This window comes from Melanotaenia boesemani, chromosome 8 (assembly GCF_017639745.1).
Source record: "Melanotaenia boesemani isolate fMelBoe1 chromosome 8, fMelBoe1.pri, whole genome shotgun sequence".
NCBI classification, from domain to species: domain Eukaryota; kingdom Metazoa; phylum Chordata; class Actinopteri; order Atheriniformes; family Melanotaeniidae; genus Melanotaenia; species Melanotaenia boesemani.
In genome coordinates, this window is record NC_055689.1 from 30,511,775 (window position 1) to 30,536,429 (window position 24,655).

Sequence of the window (24,655 nt, forward strand, 5' to 3'; positions counted from 1 at the left end):
GGAATGATGATGGTCTTGGGACTATTGTTAACAGAAACAGCCAGAACTGACAAAAAAACAGACGAGACAATGTGAACATGGACTTTATTTACTTCCTTGTTCCCTGGCCAGCTCGCTCTCTGATTGGCTACATTCCGTCCCACGTCACCATCCACGTAGTCAGAATGCACAAGTCGTCGTCGTTCATCAGAAATCGGCTCTGAAATATTGAACATGTTCAGTATTACCAATTGTCGGCTATGGCCTGTTTTGGAGCAGATTATCGGACAAATCAGCTCGTAACACACCACAGACCAAAAGATGATTGGACAGGGAAATCTCACGATGATCAGGCGTTTGCCGTCCGAGGTCGGAAAGAAGCAAAATCAGGACAAAAACAGCCCAAAAATTGTTATGTGTGTACCAGGCCTAAGTTGTTGTTAGGAAAAGTTCTTCAGGCTGCTTGAAAGACTTTCCAATGCTCTTATTTTGACTTTTTTCCCAGTTCTTTGTCCAGGTGATTCCACACTGCTCAGTAATGTTGAGGTCTGGGAGAATTCATCCCGTTATTGTGTCGTGGTTAAACTGAGCCTTTTCTCCCCATTTCACTTCTTTGGCTTCTTGACTTCAGTAGATAAATCAACTGAAGGTCCAAATGCACCTCCCCGGTCCCGTGTCAGGTCTTTCCTGGATTTCTTTCTTAAAGATGATGTTAGGAAGCACAAGCACAAGAGTGTCTGACAGACTGACTGGGGGAGCGAGAATAGAACCACCAACCTTCTGATTATTTTACGCCTGAGCCACTGCCGCACACAACCTATACGTTTGCCTCAGAGATGAACAGGACCGGAGCTCTGTTTTTATAGAATATTTATATGATATAAAATGATATGATATGAAAATTATTTTATGAATATTTCATAGAGTAGATAAAAAAACAGAAAACCGTCACTGTTCCTGTCTGTAAAAGTAAAACATGTAAGGATCTATATTGTTGTTTTGCTATGTCCTAATATATAAGCTGTTTTTCTCCTCCCTTTACTTGTCTTGCTGTTTGTTGGAAAGACTCATAAAGAAACAAGATAAAAACTTTTTTTCTCCAGTAGAACAGGACTAACATTGTTATGCTGCAGCATATCAGCTGCTCTGGAGTAATAATCTGCTCTTTTCTCTTTTCCTTTCACAGGTAACATTAGCAGGAACTGCACGACAGCAGGTTGGTCGGAGGTTTTTCCAAACATAAGCAGCGTGTGTGGGTCGGACACGAGCCAGGACAAGGTACAGTACACATCCATTTCCTCTGGGTTTTCTGTCTGCTTTAATGAATTGTGAGTGTGTGAATTGCGAGTGTGTGGCACAGGAAGCTGTAACATAACACAGACCATTAATGACTTGTAATTGATAAAGCCTGCGGGGTTGATTGTTAATTAACGCCGGGTTATGGTGAGAGACTGCATCTTTAAAGGGTCAATATGCCCAGTGGTGGTGTGATACAAGTGAGTGAGTCTGTCTGTCTGGTTTTTGTATCATTGAATGAGACCATTTGCCTTCTCTCCTCAGCAACTGGCTGTTAAAGTGTTATCGTTTCATGTTGTTAGAGAATGTCTGTATAGTAAGAGATCTGTCAGAAATGTTCTAAAAGGTCAGACAGTTGACCTGTTTGCTATGATAAGCCCTGGTTAGACCTCAATTTGACATATAAATGTATTTACCAAGTCAGACAGAACACAAATGTCCCCAGCAGAGATCTTCAGGGGTCCATTGTTCATATGTTCTGTTGGGTTTAGTGTCATCCTTATATCCATTTACATTATACAGAGACAAGGGTAAGTCATGATGGGACCCTGCATAAATAAAAAGATACAATTATTTATTAAGTAAACTGTTTAATACTAATAGAGACGTAGTTTGTGCATTTTTTGGCTCGCTCTTTGAAAACGAATGTGATTTATTGATAAGCTGGGAAAGCGTTGCTTGTTAATGCTGCTTTCCAGGCAGATTCTGGACCACCCCAACATTTCCACTTGGGTCCTTCACATCATACATGTGGTTTGGTGCTAGAATGTACATTTTTATGATTTATGGGGCTTTCCCCCCCCTTTTTTTTTTTCTGTATGTTAACTAAATTTAAACATACGGAAGTATAAAGAATGTTTATCAACTGATGTCTTCTAAAAATACATAAAGAAAAGAATTTAAAAATTATTTTTATTTGGTCTTGTTTAAAGAAAAAAGGTGTGATGTGTAAAATTTAAATTTAAATAGAAACCAGGGATTTTATAGTTATCTAACCCGTGTGTGGGACATGACCTCATGCACCAGAAATGGTCCTGTTACATCAGTCTAGTAAAATAGTTGGTCCACAACAAGTCTTTTATCCATAATAAGGAGTTTTAGCCAAAATCTACAGGATTTTAAGGGGTTGAAGCATCTGTTCAGAAATGCCTAGTTAAACATATTAAATACTGTTTTATTAAAACAGAAAAAAAAACTGCTTTGTTGAAGAGAAATGTTCTTTTATAGACCATGGAAGAATTGCATAATGAAAAATCACCACTTTGAAGAAGATCTCACTGATTATTAAACTGATTGACAGCAGATGAAATTAGGATTATTTCTACAGGCACAATTAACAATTAACCCTTCCACATAGATTTAATCAGTATCAAAATGTATGCCAAACGTGTTTTTACCCATTAATTTAACACACAGTTGCTCTCCCAGGTTATTTAGTTGGTGTTCAGTGGTTCCCTAAATCAGACACTGAGAAAGCAGGAGGGTGTTTCTGGTGTTTGGCCTTTTTGGCCTGTGTCGGGATAATTACAGCCGCCCTCCGTATCCACCGCCATGGCTCAGATTAAGTCACGTCTTACTCTGAATCACCCATTGTGTTTGTATAACTAACAACACGTCTCTCATCTGTTTCTGTTCGTACGCTGAGTTCAGATCAACCGAGCATCCTGAACAATGCTGCACTCCTGTCTGGTCTAAGCGGTCAGTTTTTCTAAATTGGATTTTGTTAGACCAAGAGAAAAAAAAGGTGCCCTTTAGTTCCCATAGACTTTGTTATTTCTGGAATACCCATTCAAATTATGTTCAGAGAGAATAAGATGTCTTTGGGAAAAGTCACAGTGTATAATTTCTTCTGAACCACTGGTGGGTTATTACTGACTTGACAGATGTGGAAAGACTAAAATAACCCAAAATCAATGAAGCTTCATAACTGAAAGAGGAAAAAAAGACCATTCTTTATTCTCTGCTCATCACTGACACATAAAAATAGGAAGGACAATTACAACTTTTATCTTAGTGCAGCAGAAGAGAGGTACTTTGTTCTCTACATAAAAGCTCCTCTAGAAAGAAACAGGAGGTAAAATAAACTTCTTACTGGGGCTAGACGGGTTTTATGTGTTAATTTCAGAGCACCCGTCTACAGCTGCAGATAAACTTTACCAAAACTATGTATGAATGCCAGCATGATTTACAATATATACATTTATTTATAATATGTTGTGTTGTCATGTCAAAAAAAAGAGCCAGGTTCTAGTTTTTAGGTTAAACTAAGGACTGCTGATACACAACGACACAAACTGTGGACAAGCTACTACAGCTGTTCGATTTTTGTCATGAGCAACATATCATATGTGACATGACAGGGGAAAAGCCACACACACACACACACACACACACACAAAAAAAACAAGAAAAAAAAAACCCCCACAGAAAGACCTGACAAAGGAAACTAAAAACCAAGAGACATAAATACACTGAGGGACTAATCAGGAACAGGTAAAGTGAATCAGCTAAAAAAAAAAACAGGTGCACTAATGACAGGAAGCAACACAGAACCAGTGAGGGAAAGAACTGCAAAAATCTAAAGAAACCCAGATATGATCATTACAACAAAAAAAACTACTGAACCAAGAAACCACGATTGTGACAGTCCTTCCATTTTCTTCCCTATCAAGATAACAGTGTCTGTACTTGGGATTTTTTGCCAGAAAAAAAGCGGCTGATTTGCTCCCGTTGGGAATAACTTTCTACAAAGGTGCTGGTACTATGGAACAAGACCTAATCAGGTCTGCTGAAACTCAGGATTTAAGACTGACTTTTATTGTATGCAAAGGGAGTATTTGCATCCAAAAGCGTCAATGTTTTTATTAAAATATTTTAAAGAAAAAACACTATTTTAAAATATTAAGATTGCCTGAAGCCAACTTTTAATCGCTGTGGACACTGATGTTGGTTGTAGGTGATGGATGTCGTAAACATGAGCAGAATCTGGTATCAAGGAAAAATTTGACTATTTATTTATTTATTTATTAAAAGAGAAGAAGAAGAAGAAAAGAACACTTATCCAAAACAGACACGCATACTTCTTCGTGTTAGGTATATTTACACTCTGATCCTTTGCAATGATTCATATTTTGTATATAAAGACTCAGAACACAGTCTGGCTCAGAGCGAAGGTTAGTTTAGGCTTTTAGTCAAATTCCAGCTGCAGTGTTTAGACTACATTTCCATGCATGCAATGCCCAAATACCACTAACACTGATTGGCTGAGAGGGATGTGGTCCAAAACCTTGAGTAGAGTAGAAATGCTCTTGGAGGAAGAATGAGTCATAAAACATCTTCTGCAGACTCTTGTACTCTGTTGAACCTCTTCCCTGCTGCAGCATGGTAAATGACATAAAACAACTGGAGCTTTATGGATTTATTTATCACCAATAGTTTAATGAAGAATTTACACATGTACAACCTCAGAAGCACAACAGCTACATAATTCCATAAGCCAGCCAAAAAGCTGGAAAAAGAAATTAGAAATGCATGTCCATCCAGCTGTGTGTACAATCCTACATATTAGAACGTTTGAGGCAACTCCATGACAGGGATGTCTCCTAGACAGGAGTTTAAACATTTACATTTTTTTACAATACCTTATATCGAGAAGTAGTTTAATTATTATTTATAATAGAGTGTAGGACTGACAAAGCAGATGCAACACCAGCCAAAGGTCTGGACAATGATTTGATTGTCCCTGTCCTTTTACACTCTGATTTAGTCACCAAATCAACCCTGGATTGAAAGTCAAAGACCTTTTTCTAAAGAAGCAGGATAACAGGAAGCACACAGACATAGAGAGCATTTAGGGACAGATTTCAATCCTTTTCCTGTTCAAAGAGGAAATTATCTGGGACTCATTCCAGATACTACAGTGTTCTCTAAAACAAAACACTCCTCTTTTCATTCTTTTCATCCTCCAGCACAAACAGTTTAATGAGCTTGTGTCTTCAAAGCACAAAGGCCTCATTGCATCACATCTGCACTGAAACCCTACAGAGACGAATATAATGTTCTGATGGAACCTTGAAGGTCCGAACCAACAAGCGTTGCATTTTTTTATCAACTTTCCCATCATTTCTGCCTGACTGTTGCTTTATTTTACTAGCGTGCACCAAAACAGAGCAGAGCTTTCAATATAATAAAGCAGAATTTTAATAAGGCCTTAAACTTTGCATCAGAAAATATTCAAATAATCTTTTAAGTTTTGTTTTAAAATTCAGTTTAGGACGTCGTAACATAGTGCTAAGAACTAAGAATTGCAACTAACTCCATTTAAAGTTGGCAAGTTTTGTTATGAGGCTAAAATGATGTAAAATGAATGTATCAATAGATATAGCAGCATAAAGGCCGACCAAAACAAGAAAATAGAATTTATTTCTTACAGTACTTTGTAGAAAGAACACAGATCAACAGGGACCAAGCCTTTTCTCATCTGCACACCATTTTCTCAGGTCTTGGCTTTCAGGAGAAAAAATATTGGCATTGAAACAAACACATAACAGAAACTATTTACATATTTACACTTTTTCCTCATTTACACTTATTTCTGCTACTATTCACCTACTATCCTCACTAAACCAACTCCAGCTCAGCAGCTTTTTGGTGCCACCCTTCATCAGAAATGTATTCTTGGGTTTATTCCAGCCATAGAGGAGCATTATTTTTCTTCTTTTCAGACAAACATAGAACTTTCTGTTCACTGGATGATCTTTGCTGCTTCTGTTTGGACATTACTGTCAATTTAAGCTACCTCATTGGTGGAAAGCTTGACAGTAGATTCAAGATTTAAAGTGTTTATTGTCATTTGCCCAGTAAGGAAACAAGTTTCTGTGAACAATGAAATTCTTACTTTGCCGTCCGCACTGAATGCCATAAAATAAAAATAAAAAAAAAGATAAACAACTTAAAAATAAATAGATAGAAGATAAAGATAAAGAAAAAAAAAACCTAGGACATAGTAAGTCACATCATCATAATTTATGGGTCAAAACAGAGAAACATCATAGTGGTAGTGATCTTTTTGTATGATGAAAATGTAATAAATAACGGTATTATCATGAATTACTTATTCAGTATTTATGTAGAGTTTGAATGAAAAAAAAACAAGGTTTTTCTCTATGATTTACTGTGTGATGGTCCCACCACCATCTCTTATGTTTGCGGGTGCTGAGTGACCTAATTAATGGCATGAGCTACACCTGAGCCCAAGTGCTCTGCCCTATTTAAGATCTCCACCTGTCTGCAGTCAGGGTGCCTCCCAGGCTTGGATGGAAGATCTTCTGGGGCCTCATTTATAAAACTGTGCGTAGCAAAGCAAACTACAGATGGCATACAAAGGGGAAAAAAAATGCGGCACACAAAAACGTTCAGATTTATAAAAGCGTGCGCACGCACGTCCCCCGCCTGTTTCCATTTATAATTCAGAATCAACTCCAAGGTTGGTGCATGTGAGGGTGTGCCCGGCCCTGCCTTTATGGTGGCCATAAAAGGTCAGGCGAGCGCCTATAATAAATATTCATCATTTCATTTCCACGATGGCTTGGGAGGGAAAAAGAAGGAAGAAGTGGATTTTTTCGGAATGTGAGACTGAGATCCTGATGGACCACGTTGAAAAACGTAAAAAGGTTTTATTTGGTGGAGACAGCGAGGTGTCAGAAGGCAAGACACGCCAGAGGCACCAGACGTTGTGACTAGATGTCTCAGTTGGCTGGGCATCCTTCTGCTATCGGCTGGTAAATGTTGGCAGCAGACTGGCCACCTCATCATTTCTTTGATTTTATTCTGGACCGTTGGTGTTGCTGGTACCAGTTTTTCTAGATTTTGTGTGTACGGGAGGGTCAGAGTTGCCGGTGAGGTAGGGACATTTTCCCTTCAAGTTTGGTTTTTATAAATCCCAAAACTTGGCTATAACTTGCACACACCAGTTTTTGTTCTTATGCCAGCTGGCCCTTGGGCATGGGCAGGGTCTGCATGTCGGTTTGCTCACTTACACCACTGATACCAACTATCACACATTTGCCCTGTTTTGGTTAAGAAATTATATTTTTGTAAGGAAAAACCTCGTGTCTGCCTCCCATCCACGTTGCAGTCTTGAGCCAGACTGTATCAACTATTAAATGGCAAATGTATAAAAAAGTTAAAGTTCATCTTGGAAAGAGAACACAGATGTAATAGCGTGAAAAGTTTGTTATAACATAAACAACCCGATGGAAAACCTTGAACAAAGCAGAGCAACCAACAGCGTGACATATGCATATAATATACTCTATATACTGGAATCAGGACAGAGGGTCATACAGACTGTGGACAACATGGACTGTACAATGAAATTTCAAGAAAAGAACATATTTCCTACAAAGAGAGAAAACCCCCTTTAAAAGAGCAGTCTCTTCAAATCTTCCCCATTAGATACAGCCTAATTTGTAAAATATTCATGTAAATTCAGAGGATCTGTGTCTTTTTTTGTTTGTTTGTTTACTCAGGTTCTGCATTCTCAATTAAATATTTTTCTGGGCCAAATGCTCATCAAGATGCTTTGAAATTGTTAAAACTATTAATCTGAGAGCATGCTGGAAATGCGTACTTGTACTTTCTTACAATAAAACGACTCCCACTTTCAGTCTGTGATCAGAGTCAGCTTGTATTTTTATTTTTCTTAGAAAGGTGGCATGCCATGATTGACAGCTGTGATTGACAGCTGCTCGGAATGAAGTTGTCATAGATGGACTTGAGGACCTTTTTAAAAATGTCAAGACTATTTGTGGTTTATTGTTGCCTGTGTGCCTGCATCATTACTATTGAGCATTTTTAATGTGAAATTCAGATGTTTTTTAAAAGGTATTTATTTAAAATGTTGGTTTCTGATGGAGTTCTTCCCTCTGAACGTTGGAGATGAGAAGACTTGTTATGTTTCACACAGCACAACTTGTTCATTCTGTTCTCTCACTTTGTAGCCGTTAATCACTGAAATGAGGGTTTTCCTTGGTACCGAAGGTTTTATAAATAATTAGGTACTGATGCCTTTTTAATTTGAAGTTCTTTGAATATTGTTGTACGCCAAAAGAAAAAAGAAGAGAAATCCATTATTTGGTTAATTCCTGTCATATTTAGACTTCCTTACTGTAAATTTCTATTTTGATCATTAGTCATCCATAACCTTCTTATTTTCCAGCAGGTTTTATTATATTTTCTGAGATTTTAGTGGATGTTGAAGTTTCTAAAACTCAAAATTTTTCACAAAATGTTAAAATAAAATATTGTCAGATTGTAAAGCTCCAATTAGGATTGAAATGTTCATTTCAAATTGAGTTATATTTTATACTTTATACCTCCACGAACAGGTTTCTAACCGCCCTAAACTGCCCCCAGTTACGTTTTGCTTTTGGTTTTGGCTCATTTTGCTCTTGAATTCTGCAGCTCTACACCCCGACGTTTCCTAAGGACATGTTAGGCTAGCTTTTCTAAAATGATTAATTCTGTTGGCTGAAGGGTAGATTATAATTAAGAGTGAAAATAATTTAAAAAGGTTGTTTTTTTTTTAAACAAAGGCATATTTCCAACATATTTAATGTTTAAAATAACACGTAGAAAAAAAGGGTCAGTATTTAATAATAAACATACCAACGTTAAACAGTTTGTAGAACCACCTTCAGCAGCAATGACCCAATAATACATTAATATTTTAATTGTGCTCTGTATGATGTTGAGGCTTGCAGTATTTATTTATGCACACTTCTCTATTTCAGTCCTTCTAAATATGCTGCTGTGTTTAGGACCATTATACTGCATGGTCCAGTTCCAGCAAAGCTTTAGTTGTCAGAGATGATGACAAGGGCTGGCAACAGTTTCTCTTTTGTCCTCACATGACTGACGTCTCAGCTGTGAAATCACACGTCATGTGTTTTTGGCTCTTTGCTGTTGTGTAACTGCAGCTTCCTCCTCATCACTCGTTCGCTGGTTTTAGGTCACTAACAACACAGCTGAATTGCCCGTTGTGCTTTCATCTCATTTTGCTATTCTCCTTGTTAATCCCTCTCCCCCCATGTCACTGTACATCCTCCTCTTCAATCATTTCGGCTCAAATCGGTAAGCTTTACTGGAAGCCAGTGAAGCCCGACCTGTTGCTGTAACCAGGCAAAACAATCAACTTCTAATGTTGTAAGTTCAAAAGTACAGTTATATTACATGTTATCTGTCTAATGCTCTGATCTTACAAAGTAATTTGTTCTTTAACTTTTTTTTCTTAGAACTTTATATTTAGTCTACAAAAAACTGACCAATGTGGAAACACTAAGAAAAGCTCATGATTTTGGATGAAAATGAAATGCATACAAACATCAGCAGTGCACATTTCATGGCTTACTTTAGTTCAAACAACTTGAGGTTTAAAGGTCCCATATTATACACTTTATTCCCAATCTGAGACCATTCATTAATATCTAAATGAAATATTTCCGCCATGGTATGGACAAATCGACCCTCAGTTTGAGTGCAGCGGCTTCTCTTCACCTCCCTCTTTTTAGCAGCTTCAGAAATGTGCCGTTTATGGTGGGCGGAACCCTGGTGGAGCAGCTCAGCTGTTGGCTCCGCCCATCGCATCGCCCGTCATGAGGTGATTGACAGGTTAATATATTTTCAAGCTATCAGACTAATAAGGCCGAAACGATAAAATAACTGCCAGCTCTTACCTCTCCAGCTGTGTCACGGACAGTTGGTATTGAACCTGGCTTCAGCTTCAAACGGTTGGCGAAGCCTGCTTTCCATGCCCCCATGTTGTGGAAACAGTCCTCTTTGAAATGCTGGCCACAGACATGCAAAACCTTTGGAAGTTTTCCGGGTACATTTCCTCCAAAAATAAAATTAATCCACTCAGTCCTCGTGGGTTCAGTGGATGGAAGTAAAAAAACGTTTTCGTGTTCATTTATGCAGCCACAAACAGAACAGTGCTTCTGTCGCTTAGCCATGTCCGCTAACGAGGGTTGCCGAAGAGGGAAAAACACTGGGCGCTAGGTGATTTTTAGAGGGCGGGCTTTGAGAGCCGGTAGACGGGTCCATCGCTCTGTGGGGAGTGGTTATTGTCCCTTATGACGTCATAACGTACACGCTTTCAAACAAGCTCATTTCAGCGCTTACTTCCCTAGAGGTGGAACAGGGGGGGAGAGAGAGCGCCTGAAAGAGTTTCACACTTACGGGTCTCCTACACATGCGGGGGGACCAGTATGACTGTTCCAAAACCATTAAAAAGTGAATTTTGCATAATATGGGACCTTTAAAACTGAGATGATACAATATGAAACTGAGTAGACAAAGTTTTATTGAAATTAAAGTAAAAAGTTTAACTGTGAGCAGTGTGAAAGCATGCATGTGTAAAGCCATGCAAAACATCAGGGATCAACAGAATTATTACAACTTATGATCAGAGGGACAGAAATGTCTCCACTTTTTTAGTTGTGCACATGCATTTAACTCTTTCAAATAAATATTTTATGTGAATATTTATTGTCGTTATAAAAGAAGCACAATAAAATCAAGGCTCATCAGACCAGGCAACATTTTTCCAGTATTCTCCAACTCTGGTGAGCCTGTGTGTGACCATCTGCTTCTGGTTGGACGTGTTGTGTGTTCAGAGATGCTATTCTGCATCTCTTTACCAGTGCTTATTTTAGTTCCTGCCTTTCTGTTATCTGTTCAGTTCTGAGTCTGGGAACAGAAAGTAGACCTGACCCTGATGACCTGAGGGATCTGGTTGGTTCATAACAAAACAGAAGATGCTGAATGTATTTTGGTCCTAAACCATTCAGTGTTTTGTAAACTAACAGCAGGATTTTGAAGTCAATTCTTTGACCGACAGGAGGCTAATATAAAGATCTGAGGACTGGAGTTATATAATCTAGTTATATTTAATCTATTTATATCTATTCTTGGTCTTAGTGAGGACTTGGGCAGCAGCGTTCTGGACTAACTGCAGCTGTCTGATGGACTTTTTAGGGAGACCTGTGAGGACAGCATTGCTGTAGTCCAGTCTACTAAACATAAATGCATGGACAGGTTTTTTTAAGTCCTGCTGAGTCATCAGTCCGTTAATCTTCGATATGTTCTTTAAATGATAATAGGCTGACTTCACAACTGTCTTGATACAACTGCTAAAATTCAGGTCTGAGTCCATTACTACTCCCACATTTCTGGCTTGGTTGTTAGTTTTTAACTTTGCTGTTTACTGACTTTTAATCTTTCTCTCTTTGCCCCAAAAACTGTTATTTCAGTTTTGTCTTCATTTGACTGAAGCAGGTTTTGGCACATCCAGTCTTTAATTTGATCGATGCAGCTGATCAGAGTTTGGATCGGACTGTCTCCTGGTGAGATGGTTATGTAGATTTGTGTTTAATTATGGTAACATGTGGAAATGTAAAGTCCACAAGAAAAGCTCTGGGATGGGCTGCAGTAGTTAAAGAAGAAAATAAGAGTAAGAGTGGTTTGTTTGTCTGCAGCTGGTCTTCTACGTGGTTGTGCAGACGTTGTACACTCTGGGTCACAGTTTGTCGCTGATCGCTCTCACTACAGGAAGCGCCATCCTCTGTCTGTTCCGGTAAGTCTGAATACTACAATACTGTATGATCCGACTTTTTATTCTGTTTACCAGACAGTTATTCACACACATGCCACATCAGTTGATCTCTTGGTCAAAAAAGAATTCACTGTTTCTGTGATGGCGACTAAATGTAAAGTATGTCACAAAGCTTTTATGCAACGTGAGTTTTTCTCTTACTTGATGTAATAATTTTGTCCTTCGAACTATTGCTTTTATCAAATAATTCTGTGTTTGCAGCAGCTGCAGACTTGCTTATCTTTAGCTCTCAGCTTTGTTGAGCTAATCTGCAGAAATTTCCCCTCCTGCTTCTTGAAGCAACCGTCACAGGTTTCACGGACACCACCTGTCAAGCGAGCACCAGCTGGCTGATTCTTCTCTAAATTGCTCATGTTGCAGCTGTGCTTCTGGACATTTTCCTTTCTGTAGCAGAAAATTGACCAAGCTGATCCACTAGGGGGTCTTGTTCAAAATCCCATTTGTCCTGTACAAATTTCCCATTTTACCACCAGTAGTAATAACCGGTGGTGATCAGCAATTTAAAAAGCAAGATCTAGTAAGCTAAACTTTACAGTAGATCATTTCAAATGTGTTAAGAGGAAAAGTTACTTCGTGAATGTTGTTGCTGTTTGAGGTTTTTATGAAAATAAATGACCAAAAGCAAATTAAAAACACCGGTTTCACTTATTTTCTCAAAAAAAAAAAAAAAAATAATAAAATAAAAATTGTCTGACAACTTCAGGAATTTCCTAGCTACATTAGCTGGTGTTTACAATATTAATTTAGAGCCCTGTATACTAGTAGGAAGTAATGATTTAGCCAAATAGTTGTACATAAAAAATACAACTTGCCTTCCTGGTCTAACAGAAGCTGGGAATGGAAAGGAAATGGCAGCTCACCCACACAAACTCTGAGTTGACAACAAATCAAGTAACATCAAGCTTCTCACATATAACAAAAGTGTCTGGGTGGGAGGAGAGGACTGAGTCTTCTGGCAAAATCTCAGCTCTTTATGCTTGAGCTGATTTTCATGAGCCAGTCCTCTGTGAGGTGCTGGAGGTAGAGCCAGTTGCAGCCTGGCTCCCACACACTTCAGTTAGCACATGCTAACAGAGCTGTGTGAAGCCACAGGAGCTAAATGCAGCGTTCCAGGCCTGCTTCAGGTTAAACAAGGGGTGATAATCATCATCCCTGCAGAGCATCTGCATGATCCTCTGTCACCTGCAGGGTACTTTCTAATTGGGAGACTGTTTGAGCTTTTTAACCAAAGTTTTATTACACTATTTTTTTTACTGATATTAAAATAACTTAAAACAAAATATAATAAACTAAAAAATCATAATATGCAGCTTTTAAGTGGTCATAATATCAGTGAAAGTGGTGGTTTATCTTTGTTTGTGGGGATTCATGGTGACATTTGTGCCCGTCTTTACTCCACATCTGTGAGTTCATGTTAATGCCAGCGATAGGTTTAGGTGTTTATTGTAGAGTTTGGAGGAATGTAAATTAATTTGTTCCTTTGGCAGAAGTTTGGATTAATTTATTCAGCTTATTTTAAATACTCTTAGAACATCTTCCTCTTTATGCACCGTTGGAGAGAACAGTTTTTTGTAGATTTGTTTAATTTTTTTAATTATGTGAGTTTTTTTGTCAAACATTTTTACAATTTATTATTCAGCTGTAAAATTGAGCCATTACAGCTGGGAGATGTGCAGCAACATCCTGCAGTTTTCTGCTTTTTGTCCCAGGAAACCTTGTGTGTTTAAAGCAACTTTATATTTAAAAGAATTAAGAGAGTGGTTGATACATAATAATAGAATAGCCCAAGGCCATACAGGAAAAAATTATTAATTACAAAACTCAGTTCAGCTGCAGGCTGACATTTTTAGTCTCAAAGTGTTGCCTCATTTTTTCCACATATTTTGTCACAATATTATCTCTCCATCATCTGTATTTAGTTTCTGTATCATGTGTGCAGGAAGCTCCACTGCACCAGGAACTACATCCACCTCAACCTCTTCATCTCCTTCATCCTGAGAGCCGTGGCTGTGCTGGTGAAGGACGACATCCTCTTCAACCGAACCACGCAGTGCTCCAGCCAGCCGTCTCTGGTGAGGTCCCAGCCTCTGAACCTCCACTCCTCTCTCAGCAAGCTGAGCGGGAGTCCTGCGGGAGAGGGGTCAGAGAGCTACACACTCGTATTAACAGCACAGCTGTTCAAAAAAAGAAAACAGCTGCAGTGTGATGCTTCCAGACACAGTTGAAATAAAATCAAAATAAGATTTTTTTTTTCATTTTTTTAATTGTAACACCATCTGCTGTGATGCCATGAAAGATTTGCAGAAGTGTGAACTTTGGGTGGATGAATGTATATCAATGCACCTCTTTTTGCTTTAAATATTTACTTTATGGTAATGAGGTTTTTCTTTCTCATTGTTTTTTCATCCTACATATAATCCCCAGTTAACCCCATTTAAATTGCAGGTTGCTCTGAAAAAAAAAAGAAAGAAAAACACCAAGAAAGGTGAATACTTGACAAAGCTAATAAACATGTAATCATAAACAGGCTCTACATTTTTTTGAGCAGAGATTGGTCACAGCTCACCACCCTGGGTCTAACTCATCAGAGAATCATCAATAATGTCTCAATCCATTGTCATAAAGCTGTGGACGTGAGGACCTAAATGCAGGCAGATGAAGCAGGAGGCAGACAAATGCAATTATCCAGATTTTAATTTCAAGAAACAAGGTTACTGATACAGACTCGAACGCCGGATAACAACAATGGCACCGAATAAGAGAAGCCTAGGGGTATATATACTGAGGACGACTAATAGGTTTCAGGTGACGTGAGTGAGCAATCAGACCAGGTGAACTAACGAGCCGGAAACAGAAAGCAATACAAAACACACAAAGGAGCCCCAAAAACAAAACCAGAAACAAACCAAGATCATGACATCCATCAATTCTTTCTCTGATGCATCGAGAGAATATTAAACGCATATAAAGCTTTTAAAGCATAAGTTTGAAGTTGAAGCCTTCAAACCTGCAACCTAATCCCCCATCGGCTCCATTTTTAAACTAAACCAGGTGCCCTTGACTTTGAGATGTTTCTGCCCCTCTAAAGAAGAGACATTTTGACCGTTCCCTTTGCCTCACCCCTTCAAACATCTCTGTTTCTTGGCACTGAAACATCGCTGTAATAATTTCAGGAACACTGTCAGGGGACTTTACAGCCTTGCTGCTTGTGACATTGTGATCTGCTAGTTAAAGTTGTTCCACCTGGTGGGCTTGCTGGTCTCATGAGAGGGAAAGGAAGAACATATGCCCACATAACAGAATAATTAGTATAATTACTTGATTAAACAGAATCTCTGTGGGCTGGAGAGTCGGTATCAACACTGTGGTTTTAAACAGACCTGCAAAAACAAACTGTAGGATTGTAGATAATGTGGTTTAAAGAACACTTGTAGGTTGTATGTTATCAGACTAACATTTAATCTTCTAGCTCTGATCTTGGAGCTTTATGTTCTCTTCATCTGTGCTTGTTTATGATCTGTTTGTGTGTGTGTGTGTGTGTGTGTGTGTGTGTGTGTGTGTGTGTGTGTGTGTGTGTGTGTGTGTGTGTGTGTGTGTGTGTGTGTGTGTGTGTGTTTTCCAGGTGGGATGTAAAGCCAGCCTGGTATTTTTCCAGTATTTCATCATGGCCAACTTCTTCTGGCTGTTGGTGGAAGGTCTCTACCTCCACACTCTGCTCGTCGTCATCTTCTCTGAAAACCGACACTTTATTGTCTACATGTTCATCGGTTGGGGTAGGTAATCTGTCTATAGCCTCAGCTAATGATACACGGGAGTACGTACTTATTTACATGTAAAGGGATAATAAATAAAAAAGACCAAATCCTGGTATTTTAAAAAATGAGTCTAATAGCTGCAGGAGGTGTTAAAGCAAAGATCAACTGTGCAGTTTATGATCCTTAGTAACACATTTGCTGTTTATGCTCAGTTATAGTTAATTTTGTTAATTATTTCCACCAGCTGTAGTAGAAGATTGTAGACCCCTTTATTTTTGGCAATTAATGTTGACTTCACAAACAAACAAACAAAAAAAAAAAAAAAAGAAAAATTGGACATTTGGTATCCCCATACTCATTCTAGTGAGCCTGGTTATAGGACCCCAAACCAAAGCTGGGCTTTTAAATTCATGCCAACTTGCAAGTCCTCCACAAATCAATAAAAAAATTGAAGCTCTTAAAACCACACTAATACACCAAGATAACTGAGTTTATTGGAATAAGGCTGAAAAACGCATTCATGTAACACTCAACCTGAGTCAAATGGGTCCAGATCATCTGCACATCCAAAGTTCCATCTTTTTCTATCCTTCTTGTAAAAACAGTAAAGCCTAATACGCAATTCCCAATAAAGCTGCTCTCGTTCTCATATTTTTCTTTTCCTTTTGTCAGAGAGCTAAACATGTCATACTCTGTAACTGAAAAGCAGTCCACTGTCCTTTACAGATTTCCACACTGCAGCATCATCTGACAGAAGCAGCATTAAAGTAACTTAAAGACGACATGTGCAGTTCATTCAGCTATACTTACATATATGATTATTTCACACAAAGAAATTTAGAAGCAACACAACGTTTTTATACAAAATCTACGAACTTGTGGTCCTTCATGCACTAATTTCTTTACCCTGGGTGTGCTGAGACAAGGACAGTTACACAGATCTACAAACAGGATATCAGCCTTTTCAAACATTCAGCATCTTTGTTCATCATGTTTCATGTGTCGCATGTATTGCAGAATTATGTCCAAAGATTTCATTAAGATCACTTATGTAACAGACTGAGTTTATAATGATGTGCAGAACTCAGTCTCCGCGTCCCTCCCTCTTCTCCCATAAAGATACACAGTGAAGTTTTAAATTGTGACGGCATGCCGAGAGCTGTTTTCTGCAAATCTTTGTCTCGTACACAGTTCAGTTCATTGTTCTTGATGTGAAACTTAGTTTGCCCATGAAGACAAAACATTTCAACAACAGACATTAAAAACCTCCATCCACATCCAAACTCACACAGAACACAAAACATGACTGCAAGAAAAATGTCAAATAAAAACAGACTAAAACCACATGACCTTATTAAAAGAATGATACTGGATGGGGAGCTTTGGATCATATAGCTGCTCCTCACTCATGTAGCTCTGTATTTACGGCCTGAAGGAAACTGTTCAAATTCTTTGTGCAAAGTGTGGTTCTGGTTTCCCACAATGCCTCTGGCTCCTAGCACCACCTACTGCTCAAAAATGTTAAAAATGATCAAATAACAAACATTAAATATATTAAATCCATGATGATTTACATCCACAAGTGCTGTATATAGGCAGATGTTCACATACTGCTGGAAAGGAATACAATGAATGGGTGAAATTTAACACCAGCAAACTAAAACAGAACTTCAATGACCCATAAAGCTGATAGAGAATCCAGTGACTCTTACTTCTCTGACAAAAATGGTCTTTTTTGTTTTAAAAATGATAAAAAATCTTTCCTCTGAGGAAATATACAATGAGGAAGTTTCCTCTGTGTATATTTGCATTAATTGCTTTTGCACTATTTTAAATGAACTGTGACTAATTTTGATATACTGTAGTCATTTACTGAATTAGTTTTTCAGGAAACTAAATAAAAATATTTTAGTGTAAAGCTATGTATGCTTTTAATGTATCTGTACTTTGCTTTATTAGATTTAGTGGTGGATACTTTTGACTTTTACTTCATTAGATTTTACAGCACATATTTTTACTTTCTACTCCACCACATTTTTACAATGCATTGTGTTACACGTTGTTACGGCCCCTGCCGTTTCTGATACGCCGCTGGACCTGTCACTCCTGGAGACTGGAGGTGCGCCCGTTTGACTGCTCGGGATTGGCTGTCAGGACCTGCCCCAAGCTACGAGGATGACGTGTCTCCCCTTCTGTGCCATGGATTGGCTGCTGCTTCAGAGCGCCGGCAGCTGTTCTGCATCAGCTTAGAATAGAGTGTAATTGTGTGTGTTTAAAGGCAGGGAATTACCATTCCTCAGGAGCGATGTCACTAGGGCATCGTTCATAGTGTACAAGCTTGTTAGTTGAGTTAGCTGGGAATTTGGTGTGAGAGCTCGTAAGAGCTTTGCTGTAGTGTTGTGTGAGTCTTAACTCTGAACGTCCAACAGAGCGGTTGGTTATTGTTTTCTTTTGACAAGGTTTAACCAGTTTGATTTTCGTGGAGTTCTTTTGTTTGATGATTGTTTGGTAAAGTAATAGGGACATCTCAATAGGAGAAGTCCCCTCTTTTTGTTGGTAGTTGTTTTTTTGAGAATTGGATCGTTTTGGTTTTGTCATTATAGTTAAGTTTCCTTTCCATATTTTCGTTTTACAGTTAATATCGTTAAAGGCTCCATTTACTTTTGTTTGTTGTTCCCTGAAAAAGGACATCTTATGTTAAAGAGCCATTATTGTAAATAAATTCTTAAAAATTGTACCAGTAGTTATTGGCTTTGTTGTGTTGCGGTTTCTTCCAACCCCTGGACTCAAAGGAGCCGTAACATAATGGGGGCTCGTCCGGGAGCTTTTTTGAATATTTAGGGGCTTTATACTTTGTTTTGTGTCTGCAATTGCAGTTGATTGGTTTGTCTGCACCTGTGAGCTGTACCGGATTCAGTAAGGTAGCTCCGCGATGGCTAAATTCAGATTAGAGGAGTTCCAGCTGAACCCTACGCTGGTTCAGATAGATCAGTGTCGCAAAGACGACTTGGCCGTGTTGGCTGATTTTTATGAGATACCTTTACCAAGGTATGTAAAGAAAAAAGAGATGAGAGAATTGGTACTGGCTGGTCTGGTGGACAGAAAGGTGCTTGGTATGGCAGAGAATGCTACTGTCGAGGCTGAAATGGCTCTTGATGTGGCGGGTCCTTCAGGAGCGAGGCCGCCTGACGAAACTGAGCAGGATGATCTGCTCGGGCCAGGTGGAGTAGGGGAAGCTGCACAGGCGGGTGACAGACCGGTCACTCCTGTCACGCTGCCTCGGTTTGAGCCAGGATTCACCGGGGACAGTCTTAGCTCCTCCCCTTTATCCGCTCGCCTGAAGCTCCGGCAATTCAGACTGCGTCTGGAAGCCGAGGAGAAGGCCCGAGAACGCCAAATAAGGCTTGAGATCAGGAGAATGGAGATTGAAGCCGATACCGCAGTACGCATTCGCCAGCTGGAGCTGGATGCCGAGACCAAAGCTCAGGTAAGACCAGTCTCAGGTGATCCGTCTGGGTCCCTGAGTTTCTCTCCTTCTTCAAAACCATTAGAAATGTCTAAATTCATTCCGTTTATACCAGAATTTAGAGAGTCAGAAGTTGATTGTTACTTTTCAGCTTTTGAGCGTGTAGCAACTGCGCTACAGTGGCCGCGGGAATGCTGGCCTATCTTAATCCAGTGCAGACTGACAGGCAAAGCGCAAGAGGTGGTCTCTTCGCTCCCTCTGTTGGACACTCAGAACTATAGCACTGTAAAAGCAGCTGTATTGAAGGCATATGAGCTTGTACCAGAAGCATATCGCCAAAAATTTAGAGCACACAGAAAAGATGTTACACGAACTCATGTGGAATTTGCGCGTGAAAAAAGCATGTTATTTGATAAGTGGTGTTCCTCCTGTGGAGTGGTCACATTCGAAGCACTTAGGGAACTTGTGTTATTAGAAGAATTTAAGAGGCAGCTTCCAGAAAGGTTGGTGGTTCACCTTAACGAACAACGAGTTGCAGATGTGTCTTCTGCTGCCACTTTTGCAGACGAGTATGCTTTAACGCATAAGATGGCTTTTCAGCCTATAACGAAACCAGAGACAATTAGATCAGATGGAAGAAAAACGTATCAGGTATCGAAAACTAAATCACCTGAGGAAAGAGCATGTTTCTATTGTCATCAGACAGGACACTTGATTAGGGTCTGTCCAAAATTGGCTGCTAAAGGCAATCCCTCCACTTCCTCATCAGCGGGAAAAGGAGTAGGGTTTATTAAAGGAACCGGTGACATGAAACGGTTGGAGCGCACACTGGATCCTTGCTTCAAACCTTTTACCATGCCCGGATTTATTTCTCTGACGGATATTTCCGCAGAAGAACAGCAGATATTAGTACTGCGTGACACCGGGGCGTCCCAGACCCTGGTTCTCGCAAATGTGTTACCCTTTTCTGAGGACAGCTATGCTGGGTATAGTGTAATACTCCACGGAGTTGGAAAAGGATATGCACCGTGTCCGGTCCATTATGTTAATTTGAAAACCAAATTGATCTCAGGTCGATTTCCTGTTGCTGTGTGTGATGAGTTGCCCATTGACCATGTGTCTCTGCTTTTAGGGAATGACGTAGCTGGTGGGAAGGTAACTCCTGCTTTGGAGGTACTGGACCAACCCGATCCTGTACCGATAACGCCGGCTTGTGTGGTAACACGAGCTCAGGCTCAAAAAGAAAAGGAAATGGCAAAATTTGAGGATGTTGAGCTTAGTAATAGTTGTTTGTTTCCCTCATTTGCAGATGGAGAACAACCGAGGGACACTGAAAGGGACACAGAGCACTCTGACGTAAAAGCTCAGAGGGCTCTGCCCACCCCTGCTGAGTCATCCCTCTCCATCACCCGTGGGATGTTGATTGAGGCGCAGGAGAAGGATCCTTCGCTGCGCACTTGCTTCGGAAAGGTGGTGAGTCAGAACAATAATAACGACGGTCAAGTAGTCTTTTACTTGGTTGGTGGATTGCTGATGCGGCGATGGTGTCCGATCGTTCTGGGGGAAGCTGAGTGGAACACGGAGACCCAAATCGTAGTACCAGCTCCTTACAGACAGCAAATCTTAAGGTTAGGCCATGATGACCACTGGTCTGGACATATGGGAGTTAACAAGACCTACCAACGCGTATTAAAGCACTTCTTCTGGCCAGGATTAAAAGCGGATGTGGTTGCTTATATCCGCAGCTGTCATGTGTGTCAGCTTATGGGGAAACCCAACCAGGCGATACCGAAAGCGCCACTCCATCCAATACCTGTCATGGCCGAACCTTTCGAACGTCTAATACTAGACTGTGTAGGACCTTTACCGAGAACAAAATCGGGTAATGTATTTCTGTTGACTTTAATGTGCCCAACGACCCGATATCCGGAGGCAATTCCGCTGCGCCGGATCACGGCTCGTTCAATTGCGCGTGCTTTATTAAAGTTTTTCTCCACGTTTGGTCTCCCGAAGGAGGTCCAAACCGACCAGGGAAGTAACTTTATGTCCCGCATATTTAAGAAGACGCTTGCGGAACTACAGATCAAGCATATTACGTCTAGTGCCTACCATCCGGAAAGTCAGGGGGCACTAGAGAGATGGCATCAGACGTTAAAGTCGATGCTACGAAAATATTGCCATCAGGAAACAAAAGATTGGGATGAAGGACTACCCTTCATATTGTTTGCATCTCGCGAAGTGCCGCAGGATTCGTTGGGGTTTAGCCCATCCGAACTAGTCTTCGGTCATAAACTTCGGGGACCGCTAAAAGTAGTAAAAGAGAGCTTAATGGATTGCACGGCTCCGGCTAACAGAAATGTGTTAGATTATGTAACTTCGTTTCGGGAACGCTTACATCGCTCCCGTGAATTCGCAGCAAAGGCGTTGCAAAATGCACAAACAGAGATGAAACGCCGTTATGATCAAAAGACGACCGTACGTGAGTTTAAACCTGGAGATGAAGTTCTAGTACTGCTCCCTGTGCATGGTGCAGCACTAGATGCCATGTTTTCGGGACCATACAAAGTAAAACATCGACTGAGTGAAACCGATTACGTTATTCATACACCTGATCGGAAGCGCAAAACTCGTGTATGTCATGTTAACATGCTTAAAGCTTATGTAACCCGCGAGAGTTTGAGAACTCAGAAAGGAACAGCCGAGACTGACATTCCGGAAGCTGAAACCCCATTCGTGGCACTTACTTTGGTGAAACCATTAGAACCGGAAGACGTAATGTTGGACCGCGTGGAGTCGCGCTTAACTCCGCGGCTGTCAAACTCAGAAGCATTGGCAGTGTTACCGTCTACTTTAGATTATTTGGCTGATTCTCAGAGGAATGAACTTATGTCATTAGTAGATAATTTTCGTGGTATATTTAACGATGTTCCTTCGCAAACGCACATCATCCAACACGACATAAATGTAGGAGATTCCCGTCCGATTAAGCAGCATCCGTATAGATGTAACCCTGGCAAGCGAGAGCAGATGCGCCAGGAGACGAATTATTTGTTGCAGCACGGATTCGCTAACCGCAGTTCCAGCCCTTGGAGCTCACCGTGTATAGTTGAGTCAAAACCGGATGGTTCCCCAAGGTTCATAACTGATTATAGAAAGGTAAATGCCATCACCATTAATGATGCATATCCTCTACCACGAGTAGATGATTGTGTTGACACGATTGGGACCGCTAAATTTGTCAGCAAGTTAGATTTGCTCAAAGGATATTGGCAAGTCCCTCTCACTCCCCGTGCGTCATTAATTTCCGCCTTCGTCACCCCCGACACCTTTCTGCAATATACTGTCATGGCATTTGGCATGTGTAATGCCCCTGCCACCTTCCAGCGACTGGTTAACACTTTATTTTCGGATCTTCCCTTTTGCTCTGCATATTTGATGGTCTCTACAGACCATATTCTCCCGTTTAGCAAACGCAAACCTCACTTTGAATCTTGCTAAGTGCGAGTTCGGCCGTGCCACTGTCACCTATTTGGGTAGACAGGTTGGGCAAGGGGTTGTGCGTCCAGTCGAAGAAAAGTTGAGAGCGATAAAACAGTTTCCCATTCCAGAAGATAGAAAGGCGTTGCGCCGTTTTCTGGGAATGGCAGGATACTATAGGAATTTCTGCAAGAACTACTCTTCTGTTGTCGGACCTCTGACGTCTTTAACTAGTCCTAAGCAACCTTACATCTGGACCCCAGATTGTCAACACGCGTTTGAGAGCGTCAAAGCTCTTCTTAAAAGTGCACCTGTGTTAGCCGCCCCGAACCTAGGTAAATCATTTAAGCTGGATATAGACGCCAGTAATGGAGGAGCAGGCGCCGTACTCCTCCAGGCTGGTGAAGACGGGATTGATCACCCTGTCTGTTACTTCTCCCGCAAGTTCGGCCGCCATCAGTTGCATTACTCCACCATTGAGAAGGAGACCTTGTCGTTGATGCTGGCTCTTCAGCACTTCCATGCGTACGTGGGATCCTCTCCTGTGCCCATTCAAGTGTTTACGGATCACAACCCGTTAACCTTCCTCCACCGCATGTACAACCATAATCAGAGATTAATGCGGTGGGCTCTCATACTACAGGAATTTGACCTCGAGATTAGGCACAAGAAGGGCGTGGACAATCTATTTGCAGATGCCTTATCCCGTGTTTAGACATGCTGTGTGACTGTCTGTGTATTTGTGTTGTGATTAACATTTGTTTTGAAGTGACATGTCTCCGGAAGGCCTCCCCATGATGATTAGGAGAGTCTGTAACCAGACTTTTAAGGGTGGGGGTGTTACGGCCCCTGCCGTTTCTGATACGCCGCTGGACCTGTCACTCCTGGAGACTGGAGGTGCGCCCGTTTGACTGCTCGGGATTGGCTGTCAGGACCTGCCCCAAGCTACGAGGATGACGTGTCTCCCCTTCTGTGCCATGGATTGGCTGCTGCTTCAGAGCGCCGGCAGCTGTTCTGCATCAGCTTAGAATAGAGTGTAATTGTGTGTGTTTAAAGGCAGGGAATTACCATTCCTCAGGAGCGATGTCACTAGGGCATCGTTCATAGTGTACAAGCTTGTTAGTTGAGTTAGCTGGGAATTTGGTGTGAGAGCTCGTAAGAGCTTTGCTGTAGTGTTGTGTGAGTCTTAACTCTGAACGTCCAACAGAGCGGTTGGTTATTGTTTTCTTTTGACAAGGTTTAACCAGTTTGATTTTCGTGGAGTTCTTTTGTTTGATGATTGTTTGGTAAAGTAATAGGGACATCTCAATAGGAGAAGTCCCCTCTTTTTGTTGGTAGTTGTTTTTTTGAGAATTGGATCGTTTTGGTTTTGTCATTATAGTTAAGTTTCCTTTCCATATTTTCGTTTTACAGTTAATATCGTTAAAGGCTCCATTTACTTTTGTTTGTTGTTCCCTGAAAAAGGACATCTTATGTTAAAGAGCCATTATTGTAAATAAATTCTTAAAAATTGTACCAGTAGTTATTGGCTTTGTTGTGTTGCGGTTTCTTCCAACCCCTGGACTCAAAGGAGCCGTAACACACGTTACAGTCACATTTCAGGTTTTATTGTTTGTCTTATTTCAAATTATTATACGGTTCCTCAGAGCACTGCAGAAACTTTCATTGAATTGCTATAAGTTTCTGATTCACACTCTTCAAATCATTCCTTAAGTAGTCTGTTCACTTATCTTGACAGAAATTCACCGTAATTAGTATTTACCATGTTGCTAAGCAACTCCTGCAATGTTAAAGCTCTGTTTTCTAGAAAGACTATTTTTCTCAGCGGAAGCCACGATTAGATGATAAAATCATTCAAATGAAATATTGCATAAACTTTCTTTTATTGTTTTGGTAATTAATCACACAATAAGCGCAATAATTTATAGTTTGACGATCATGATTGATAAATAGGTCCCGTTTCATCTTAATGGGATTTACATGATAACCGAGAGAGGAACTGGTCCACAA

The 24,655-nt window shown here is 40.3% G+C and overlaps 1 protein-coding gene across 1 annotated transcript in view; it reads left to right on the plus strand.

Moving 5' to 3' along the window:
- Nucleotides 1–24,655, plus strand: part of LOC121645305 (vasoactive intestinal polypeptide receptor 2-like) — a 90,991-nt gene that overhangs the window by 52,866 nt on the left and 13,470 nt on the right. The window contains exons 4-7 of the mRNA XM_041993756.1: nucleotides 1,166–1,257; nucleotides 11,811–11,908; nucleotides 13,887–14,019; nucleotides 15,570–15,720. Of these exons, the coding sequence (XP_041849690.1) occupies nucleotides 1,166–1,257; nucleotides 11,811–11,908; nucleotides 13,887–14,019; nucleotides 15,570–15,720 (474 nt within the window). The remainder of the gene's footprint in view (nucleotides 1–1,165; nucleotides 1,258–11,810; nucleotides 11,909–13,886; nucleotides 14,020–15,569; nucleotides 15,721–24,655) is intronic.